Genomic DNA, 12,044 nt, shown 5'->3' with positions numbered 1-12,044 from the left:
GGCTGTCTCTCAATGCTTGATAAAGCAGTTTGCCTTGTGACTTCACTTTTTTGACAGACCTAAGAAAGCTGAAAATCTTTTAGTTTGTTCAGTTTTTTTTACTTGTTAGGACAGAGTGGCAATTTTTAAGATTTCAAGATTCTTACATGGTAGATCTGAAAGTAGAAATTCTGCAACTGATTTTTTGTTTTGTTTTATTTTGTTTTAGATGTAGTTGGACAGAATACCTTGATTTTATTTTTATGTGGTGCTGAGGATCGAACCCAGTGTCCCCACACATGCTTGGCGAGTGCTCACAATCCCAGCCCCTCTGCAACTGATTTTTAATAATTTTGTATAATACTGGACCTCTAAGCAGCATTCAACATTGTTGACCACTTCCCTTTTGGGGCCTGAAATGCTCTGCTTTCTTGATTTCTATTACACCATATTCTGTTTATTTTCTTCCTTCTCTGGCCATTCTTCTTATCTATTTGTTTGTGGAGTTTTCTGTGATTAATCCTGGACATCCATTCTCTTCTTTACTCTAGATATTCCTTCCCAGGTGACTGCATACATTTCCATGATTTTAGAAATTATTATAAAATAGTACATCTCTTATGTTTTTTCCTGTCCTACAGATTGACAGCCAGTAGCCTTCCATTTCAAGTATCCTCAGACTTCCTATTTTTCCTATCACATTAAATAGTGCCTTTATCTACCAAAGCTGCTCAAGGTTTTTCTTAAAACCTCTCAGTACTTCATTCAGTATATCAATCCATCAATTCTATAGGTAAAAAATTATCTTGAATCTATGCATATATCCCATCTCTCCTATAAAATCCTCCAATCAAAACCACCACAATCTCTCACCAATATGCTTTTAACTTCTTACAAATGGGTCTTCCTTCTAGCACCTTTGCTCTTTTTAAATTTGCACTCTGATCTATGCAATGGTTGGTATAGTATAATGGAAAGAGTACAGGTTTTATATCAGGAAGATTTGCTACAAAACTCCTTGAAAAAATTAATACAAATCCAAAACTCAGTTTTCTCAGCTATACAATATGTATAACAAAATAAATAAAAAACTACTTACCTTATCAGACTGATAAAACGAAAATATAAAACTAGTGAAAAGTCACTCAAAGTTATTACTACATACAAAATAAAGCCCAAATTCTTCCCCTAATACCCTTAAATTCCAATCTAACATCCTGGCTTACAAATAATTTTCAGCAGAAAACATTAATATGCCTGATTTTTAACTTAATCACTAATGGACATCCAAATAGTAAAAGGAAATTTTAGGGAAAAGCAAAATACATTTTAATTTTCTTTTACTAAACTTATATAGAGTACATATTCATGTATATGTTACATAGGTTTTTCACAATATTAAATAATCTAATTGTTAAACTCCAAAAAAATGCTTTTGATATTGCCTTAAATAGCTGAAGTACATTTCCTATAAAAGTGTTACTTAAAAAAATTATGATTTAAGTAGTTATTCTACTTCAATACTTGCTTTCTTCTTTGATTTTTCAGGAGTTGAAGGGCAAGTTTTTTCAGCAAGTAAAACCTCACAAGCTGTATTATCTGTAAATAAATACACAGTTTAATACTCTATTTAACCATTAACTTTTTTTTCTTTACTCCTATTTTTTCTTCTGCCATTAACTTTAAATATGGAGGACAGAGACTTCAAATTCAAAACAAACTAAGAAAAAAGCCTCTGATTTTAATTACTGTGCCTTTGTAATAATTTAAGAAGAAAAACTTACTGTATGTTGAATAGTCTGATTTGCCTCAGGAGAATATAATCATACAAATATCTTTATCTCAAGAGCTCTAGGTTTCATAGCAGTAAACAATGTATAGGAGATTTTCCTTTCAGTTAGTGACAAATGTGTATGTAATTAAAATTCTTTATTCATTGTTGTACGATTTCACCTGACTGTATTTTCAGGGTCCCCCTTTCTATTACAATTTTTCTATAAGTATTTATTTAGACAGGATCTTGCTGTGTTGCCCAGTCTGGTCTTGAACTCCTGGGCTCAAGGGTTTCTCCTGTTTTAGCTTTATGAGCAGCTGGGATTAAGGGTATATATCAGTATTTAAAACAAACTCAAGTCTTGCTTATCTTTTTTTAAAAATATTTTTTAGTTGTTGATGTACCTTTATTTTTCATATATTTATCTGTGGTGCTGAGGATCAAACTCAGTGCCTCACACATGCCAAGCAAGTGCTCTGCCACTGAGCTACAACCTCAGCCCCAAGTCTTGCTTATCTTATCAAAAACTTTCCCTGTATCCCATATCCTATGTCCCACTAAGAGCAGAAACCTTTCCTGACACTGGCCCTCAATACAAACAGGTATGAACTTGTCCCTTCTCTGGCCCTCTTGATGGCTTTTCTTCAGTCTTCCCTTTTCCTTACTCTCCAGACTCAACCCCAAACAACAATATATATTGAATGTCTACCTATAACATCCCAATTTTAACATATGTACGTAATATAGCATATTATCTTTCTTTAAAATTTACAGCATAAATTTGATTTAAGGCACCAAGAGATTTGTCTTTAGATTATTCCAGTAGCTTTTCAATTCACCTCCCTCTGTAGTCAGTCCATTGTCTTCCATGTATACCTAAACTACAACTTATTATCATTTGTTTAAAACTCTCCAAAGTTTTTCCACTATCCTTAAGTTAAAATGCAAACTCTTTAATTTGGCATACAAAGTTTTTCTTTTTTGTGCTTTATATATTGCTTACATATTCCTCAGCTCATCACAGAGGCTAACAATGTTGCCAAAAAAAAAAAAATACAAGCTGACAAGTTAAATCTGAATTTCAGATAAACATATTGTGTATCCCATGTAATAGTAAAAGCATGTGTAATACTTGGGACATACTTATATTAAAGTATTTATTATTTGCTATTTATCTGAATTCATATTTGACTGGGCATTCTACATTTTTATTTGCCAAATCCAGCAAGTCTGGTGGCTGATATTCATGCCATCTTCATCACCCATGGTAAAAAGAAGTAGGTGGGTTTGAGAGTTCTATAGGAGATAAAACTGGTGCCAGGATTTTACAATTGGATAGATAGAAAAGTAACAAAAGGGAGTGTTGAGGATCACCCCAGGTTTCTGGCTAATTTGCTCAAATTGGGACCAGATTACTGATGTGACAATTCTCAGTCCTCAATTCTCATTTTATTTAATCTCTTGATTACTTTTGTCACAGCTGGGATCATTCCCTCCTGAGGTACTCCTCTCATGGCCTCTGAGGTACCATTCTTTCCTGGTTTTCTTACTACTGCCACTAACCAGTAACTTTGCTAGTAGATACTTCACTCTTTACTCACTTCTAAATGTTGAAGGGTCCCATTTACATTTTTACATGTTTCTTTTCTATTTATTTTTACTTCCTACATGATTCATCTAATCCTATGGCCTTAAACATCTAAATACTAATTCTAAATATATATATATCTACAGTCTTAGTTTCTAAATTCCAGGCTCCTGTGTCACAAACTGCCTTCATGCTATCTCAACTTGCAGGCTAATAAACCTCTCAAATTTTAAATATTTTATCAAGCTATATCATATATACTGTAACAGTCACTAGTCTTATACGTACATGTATTCATAAATGTCAACACCATCCACATCAATATATAAAACATTTCTGGAACCCTAGAAATTTTCCATGCATTATTTCCCAGTTGGCACCCCTTTTCCAAAGATTACCAATATTCTGACTTCTATAATCTTGCCTGTTCTTAAAGTAAGTGGAATTACAAAAGTAATCAAGAGATTAAATAAAGTGAGAATTGAGGACTGAGAATTGTCACATCCCTAATCTGGTCCCAATTTGAGCAAATTAGCCAAAAATCTGGGAGTGATCCTCAACACTCCCTTTTGTTACTTTTCTATCTATCCAATTGTAAAATCCTGGCACCAGTTTTATCTCCTATAGAACTCTCAAACCCACCTACTTCTTTTTACCATGGGTGATGAAGATGGCATGAATGATTAGCCACCAGACTTGCTGGATTTGGGAAACAAAGATGTAGAATTACACATATGTACATATTTGGGCCAATATTCTTTCATGCAAATATGTGAGTAAGCTAACAGATCAAATTTAATATGTCTAAAACAAGCTCTCTTCATCATTCTCCCAACTTACTCTGCCCTATATTGATGCCGTCTCAATAAATAGTAACACCATTCATCTAGTGGCTAGTTGCTCAAGCCAAGAATTTAATATTTACTTTATACTTCTATTTTTCTCTCTTACCTAATATCCAGATTAATCAGAAAATCCTGGCACATCTGTTTTTAGAATAGATTTCAAATGATTACTACCACTATATTAGTATGACACTATTATCTGACCAGGGCAATAGTTTAACAAGCTCTCCTTATTTACATTCTTCCCCTTTGCCTGTTCTCTATGTGGAAGCCAGAGTGATAATTCTAACATATGTCTAAGTATCTAGAACATCGAATAATAATACCACTTTAAACATCAAGACCATAGAAACATTTAACATAGGGCATAGGACCCAAAGGCTGTTGGAAACTTGGGAGTTTTTTCAGCTTGGAGTTTTCTCCCCTGAGGAGGTGGTTTTAACAGTTAGATCAGTGAGAAATAGCAGTCTTCCCGATATTTAGATTATTTCTCACCTCACCACAAGATATATACCCTAGAATGGTGGTTTACAATGTGGTAGGCACCAGTCTCATGAGGCTATTTAAATTTAAATTAATTAAAATGAGATGTGACTTAAAATTAAAAATTAAAATATATACCTGATCACATCCTCCCATTGCACTAATACGGTTTAACACACATTCACAATAAAATCCTTAGTCTTTATCACAGCATGTGAGATTTTACATTATACTACTTGACTAATTCTCTGACCACAATTTTAACTATTCATCTTCTTACTCTACTTCTGCCACATTAATCTCTTTCCTCTTCCTCACGCATGCCAAGCACATCCCACATCTCATGGTCTTTTTGCCCCTAGATTTGCACATGGCCCACTCTTTAGCTCTGCATAAATGCTACTTCCTCAAATAGGCCTATCCTGATTACCTAAAATAGCACACTAGATACTTTCTTTTTTTTTTTTTTAAATATTTATTTCTTAGTTCTCGGCGGACACAACATCTTTGTTGGTATGTGGTGCTGGGGATCGAACCCGGGCCGCACGCATGCCAGACGAGCGCGCTACCGCCTGAGCCACATTCCCAGTCCCACTAGTTACTTTCTTTACCTTGATTTATTTTCACTTATTACTCTATTTATACCTGATGATATAAATTTATTAGTTTATCTTTTTTTTTATCTTTCTCCCACTACTATACATGAGCTCCATTTGGGCAAGAACCTTGTCATGTTTCCCAGTAGCTAAAATAGTTTGTGTCACATTGTAGGTACTTAATATTTGCTGAGGGAACTGAATGGTGAGTTGAGATGCCTCTGAAACAACCAAGAGGATATATCCAGAAGGCAGCTGCATAAAAGGGTCTGAACCTCAGAGGAGAGTTAGGCTGAGGGAACATTAGAAAGCCTGCCTATAGGCCAGAATGTCTATACTTACACATCATGTGGTAGGTTAAAAAGAGATGGAGCTAGCTATGAAAATTTTCCATACTTAAAGACTAACAGCAATAGATAAGATTGCAAAGGAGCCTCAGCAGGAGTTGCCTGGGAAGTAATTTTTTGTTTGTCTCTGTTACTAGACTACAGGTTCTTAGGGGCAGGAATACAATAATTTCTCAATTTCCTAACACTTAATAAAGAGCCGTTAAAAAAATGAAACCTATTTGGATTTGTTGAATTAAGGAATGTGTAAAAAATGTCTATGAAGCAAGATGTGATTTATTTAATTGCAAATTTCAAGTTAATCAACACTTAAAAGTAAATACAAAAGCATACATTATTCCAGAATCACTACTCTGCCTTATCCCCATGCTTTATAAACAATATTTTCTACTGCCAAAGCAATATATTTGATTTGCCAAGACCAAGGAAAAATCATGGTTGTATTGGTATCTATCATTTTCCCTTTCATTACTTCTATTATTCACACATCCCCTTACACTTAAATCTATAAAACAAAGTCTCTTTTTTAAAATGTATTTTAGTTGTCGATTGACCTTTATTTATTTATTTATATGTGGTGCAGAGAATTGAACCCAGTTCCTCACACATGACAGGCAAGCACTCTGCCACTGAGCCACAACCCCCAGCCCAACAAAGTCTCTTAATATTTACCCTTACTATGACTCCTTTCAGGATCTGTACTTTTACAAGTTTAGTTTTTATTACTAGACTTATTTTGCTAACAACAGAAATTATCTTAATCATTTTTATACTTAGAATATAAATTTTAAATATAAGAGAAAACTTACTAAAATCAATATCCTTTTCTCTTTTTACACTTCCACAAATGACACTGTCCTCAGTTCTAGCTAAATATTCCTAAAATGATGACTGGCATTTAGTAAATTCTCATTAAAACAACTTTTTAAAAAATTTTTTTAATATTTATTTTTTAGTTTTCGGCTGACACAACATCTTTGTTTGTATGTGGTGCTGAGGATCGAACCTGGGCGGCATACATGCCAGGCGAGCACACTACCGCTTGAGCCACATCCCCAGCCCAAAACAACTTCTTAAAGTGAAGACTATACAAATAAAAATATATGTTTAGTTCATACAAGAACTTACATCCATCAAAAGTACAACCAGCATTTCTTATATGCATACTCTCAATGAGACACAATAAAACTTGTTACAGGAAAAAATTATAATACAAACCTAATATATAGCAGAAGTTAATAGGATGTAAATGTCGTGCTATGTTTATTCTAATAAATAACAAAGTGCCAAAATGCAGGACACTTTGTTGATCCCATTATTTTTCAATCATCTCATATAACCACAATATATCAGTTTTCTTATTGTCCTTTTTTAGTACTGAAACTTACATGGGCAGGGAAAGCATGTCACTTCCCACTAGTATACATAATAATGCCTTAGAGGACATAATCAGTAAATATTTATTAAATGGATAAATGATGGGTGTTTTAGGGAGAGTCAAGACCCTACATATCTTTATTTCTTAAATACAACCATGCTAAAAAGCCCTCAATTTCCTGGGGTAACTATTTTGTTAGTATAAGTTATACTATAACAAAATAAAAGACATGAAAATAATTCATTTCACTATTACCTGATTTTGAATTTGAAGTAAACTTTGGTTTTGGAGAAATACATTGGTCTGCTAATGTCATCACTCTGTAATAAGAACAAATTTAGTAGTATTTTCTTATCATTCAGTAACTTTGAAGACTCCTCAGATATTACTTAAAATAAAGACATTCATATGTAATTAATTATTTTGTAGAAAAAATAAAATTGGTTAGAAAAAAATATCATCACATCTATAGGAACAAATAATTTCATAAGAAAAGGCAATATGTTTACACATTTATCAGTGTGAGGACAATTAATTATGTTTGAAATCAGACAGAACTGGGTTTTGCTACCTATAATTGTGTGGCCTTGAGAAAGCTGCTTAACCTGTCTTAAGTCTTGTTTACCTCATCTATGCAAAAGGGATATCAATCCTGTTTCCCAGGATTCTTATGGTTAGGATTTCAAATATGATAAATCCTTTTCTCTTTTCTATTTCCAGAAATAAGACCATGCTTAATTCTACCTAAACATGTAGGAGAAGACTAGCCATTATAAGAGGAATATAAAAACATCAACAATGGATTCCTACTAAGAAAGTTGAAAACCAAATTAAAGAAGATAATTTTCCAAACTCCTACTATCAGTTAACTGAAAAGTTAAATTCATCAGAAAATAATCTTATTCTTTTAAAAAAAATTTTTTAATTGTAGATGGACACAATATTTTTCTTTCTTTTTATGTGATGCTGAGGATCAAACTCAGTGCTTCACACCTGCAAGGCAAGCACTCTACCACTGAGCTACAGCCACAGCCCCCTCTTATTCCCCTCTTATTTCCCTTTAAGCTCATTGTCAGCTCTGAATGAACTATCAAGTGGATTTTTTTATACTAATACTTTTTGGGTATTTTCTTGTAAAAAAACTTTTTTAAGGTAATTAAAAAAAACAAAAACAATACAACATCACACTCAGAACATGCAGTGGAGAAAGCAACATGGTTGGTTTCTTTTTCTTTCCCCTCTGCTTTTTTTGGTTCCTCTGGCATTGAATTAGAAGAAAAGAGCTGTAGAAAGGGTTTGTTGCTCTTGACTGATACTGTTATAAAATGCCATTGGTATCCTTTGGGTGTGAGAGATAACCAAATGCTAATTCTTTCCAACTTTTAAGTATTTCAAGGGGTTTGTAGGAGAATTCCCTACCAATGGGGCTTTTACACTTGTTGCTGTTTCTGATCTCTGTTTTTTCCTTTGATGATAGACCAGTCAGCCTCTTTAGATTGAGGTTGTTACCTTACCCTTTGCATTAAGGCATACTGGACATGATCTCTTTCAAAGAGGTCCAAAATTGGCCCCCTTCTTTAGAATTCATGCCTGATTTATAGGTATTGTGCACAAATCTTTGTTGTGACAAACTCTGAAAGTACCTCTAACTTTCTATTCTTCCATTTCAAAGAATCTAACTCTTGCCTTTAGATTTTTCAGGTGTGAGTCAACAACTAAATTCCAAGGGATATAGGTTGACTGTTCTAAATGGTCCTCTTGTAGCTTCTTACTTGTGTTGAGATGAGGAAAAAAATCTCCTCACTCCTTTTACATGACACAAATAACTAGTATTAAAGAAACAGGCATTCTTGAGGTCTTTTCATATATACTCCATATACTCTTAGCCTCTTCTGAAATAGCTTGGAGAGAGGTGATAGGCTAATGCTGGCAGAACTAGGTTTTGACAACTGGGTTTTGACCTTATCTTTCACAAATTCTGCACAGAAGCGGGAGGGGTGGGGATACTTGTCATTTATTTTGTTTTCCTCCATGAGGCCACTGTCCAAATCTAAGACAAAAATAAAAGCCACAATTAACATTCCTGACAACATATATGTTAAGACACATCCACAAAGTTTTACTCTTGCTGTGTGTGTGTGTGTGTGTGTGTGTGTGTGTGAGAGAGAGAGAGAGAGAGAGAGAGAGAGAGAGAGAGAGAGAGAGAGAGTGAGAGTGTGAGGGAGAGAAAAAGAGAGACAGATCCTTCCTCCATGACCCCCCGGATAAAGGATTATAGATTTGCAATTAAACAATAGAAACTGACTTCTTCAAATTCAAAATCTGTAAATGGGCCAGGTGTGGTGGCACATGCCTGTAACCCTAGCAGCTCGGGAGGCTGAGGCAAGAGGATTACAAGTTCCAGGCCAGCCTTGGCAACTTAGTAAGGCCCTAAGCAATTTAGTGAGACCCTGTCTCAACATAAAAAAATAAAAAGGGCTGGGGATGTGCCTCAGCCTCCCGAGTTTCTGGGATTACTGGTATGTGCCATCACACCTGGCTCCAACCCACTCTTACATTGCCATTTATGTTTCCTTACCTAGTGAATAAGTCATCATCTCTCCTGACCCAATCAGTCATTAAAAACTATTGATTATTCCTTATAAATTGTTCTCAAATTATTTCTTCTGTGGTTGCTGCTAAATAAAATTCAGGTCTTACTTGGAATGCTATAATAATCACCTCTTCAATCTAATCATTTCTTCTAATACATCTTTTTCTTTGCATCTTTTTATTGCTTTAAGACAGAAATCTGATCAGGCACATTTCTGTGAAGAGGCAGGAATTCTGGTTAGGTACTGCAAAAATGCCAAAAAAATCTACACTCAATGGGACTGAGGTTGTGGTTCAGCGGTAGAGTGCTCGCCTCCTATTTGCGAAGTCCTGAGTTCGATCCTCAGTACCACATAAAAATAAATAAATAAAATAAAAAGGTATTGTGTCCAACTACCACTAAAAAATAATAATAAAAAAATCTACACTCAAGGATACCCTTGCCAGGTGTAGTACACATTTGTAATCCCAATGACTCAGGAGGCTCAAACAGGAAGACAGCAAATTTAAGGTCAGCCTCAACAATTTGGCAAAAACCTGTCTCAAAATTTAAAAATGACTAGAGCATGCTGGGTTCATTTCCCCATATCAGAAAAAAAAGTTAATTTATCTTCACTACCACACTTGTGTCAGCACAGAATACTTGCACTTTAGACTCCAACAGAAGACAACATTATTCATTTTGCCATTTAAATCTGGGGGGAAAATCTAATTATAAGACAGTAAAAGTTTTACACAACAATTTGAAAGACACAAAATCTATCAAATAGCTCTAGACTTTTTCATTGTATCTTAAGAAATTCAGAGCCAAAATCTGACACAATTAAAGCATCTGACTTTTAACTCTTATGGCTTATTTATTTTTGTTCTAACTCCCTTTCTATATATATATATATCTCCTATAAAGAACTAATTTCTTTGATCATCTTTTTTACAGCTTAATTGAGATATAATTCATACATAATACACTTCATTAATTTAATGTGTAAACTTCAATAGTTTTTAGAATATGCATAGTGTTATGTATCCATCATAATCACAACCAATTTTTGATTATTTTCATCACCCCCAAACAAAACATTATACCTATTTCCATTAGCAGTTAATCACCATTTCTTTCCAAACCTCTCAGCTATAGGCAATTACTAACCAACTTTCTGTCTGTATTTATTTGTGTATTATGGACACCTCAGATGACTATAATCATAAAATATGTGGTCTTGTGTGACTGTCTTTTTTCATTTAGCATAATAATTTCAGGGTTGATTCATGTTGAGGCCTATATCAGTATTTCATTCATTTTTATTGCTGAACAATATTTCATTATATGGATATACCATATAATATTTACTCATTCATAAGTAAATCGACAGCTGGGCTGTTTCTACTTTTTTGGGAATTATGTATAAAGTTGCTATGAACATTCATGTGTAAGTTTTTGTGTAGACATATGTTTTTATTTCTCTTAGGTTTGTGTATCTAGAAGTAGATTGCTGAATCATATGGTAACTACATGTTTCACATTTTGAGAAACTGCCAAATTTTTTCAAAGCTGCTTTGCTATTTAAAATTCCTATCAGCAATATCTGAGGAAGAATACATTTCAATTTCTCCACATCCAATAATTCCATCTGTTACCGCCTGTCTTTTTTTTTATATTTATTTTTTAGATGTAGGTGGACACAATATTTATTTCATTTTTAAATGGTGCTGAGGTTTGAACCCCGTGCCTCATGTGAGCTAGGCAAGCACTCTACCCCTGAGCCACAATCACAGCCTCTACCATCTGTCTTTTTGATTTTAGCTTTCTTAGAAAGTGTGAAGTGGTATCTTGTAGTTTTGGTTTTCATTTCCCTAATGGTTAATGATACTGAAAATTTTTTCATGTTCAGATCCTTTGTCCATTGTTAAACTGGCTTATTTGTCCTTTTATTGTTATATGAGTTCTTTATATATATTATGGATATAAGTCCCTTATCAGATATAGAATCTGAAAACATTTTCTCCCATTCTGTGGTGTCTCCTATCTTTGTTTTTAAACTTATATGAATTTTCTGTAAGTTCTTTCAAATTCTTTGAGGGTTAACACATTTTAAAAATTTCATAATGTGCTACAGTCCTACTGAAAATTGGTCAGAGGCTGTCAACACATTCAGGATAAAATAAAAAAATCCCAGGCTTTAAGGTCATACATGATCCAGACTGTGACCACCTCCTTCAATCTACATCCTGTCTCTCTCATGAAGCACCCTCTACCATTTAGTCCACATGCCACTAATAAAACTCTTTCTCTACTAATATGCTTGTCCTCAGTGTTCCCCGTCTTAATAATTGGTAACTCCATTCTTTTCTTTTTTCCTTGAAGGAGCTCCCAAAGCAAGAAATATTGACATCATTTTTTGAATAATAATAGTAATTCCATCTGGTACAGGCTTGTTTGAATTAAATCCTAATAGATATAA

At 34.0% G+C, this 12,044-nt stretch overlaps 1 protein-coding gene across 1 annotated transcript in view; it reads right to left on the bottom strand.

Annotated features, from left to right (window-relative positions):
* The window catches only part of Meikin (meiotic kinetochore factor), a 136,684-nt gene that overhangs the window by 103,988 nt on the left and 20,652 nt on the right, over positions 1 to 12,044 (bottom strand). Inside the window, exons 9-10 of the mRNA XM_077799431.1 lie at positions 7,246 to 7,310; positions 1,508 to 1,578 (exon numbers count right to left, since the gene is read on the bottom strand). Coding sequence (XP_077655557.1) covers positions 1,508 to 1,578; positions 7,246 to 7,310 — 136 coding nt within the window. The remainder of the gene's footprint in view (positions 1 to 1,507; positions 1,579 to 7,245; positions 7,311 to 12,044) is intronic.

The sequence above is a fragment of the Urocitellus parryii genome, chromosome 1 (genome assembly GCF_045843805.1).
Source record: "Urocitellus parryii isolate mUroPar1 chromosome 1, mUroPar1.hap1, whole genome shotgun sequence".
In the NCBI taxonomy this organism is placed as follows: domain Eukaryota; kingdom Metazoa; phylum Chordata; class Mammalia; order Rodentia; family Sciuridae; genus Urocitellus; species Urocitellus parryii.
This window is presented reverse-complemented; position numbering and strand designations above follow the sequence as displayed.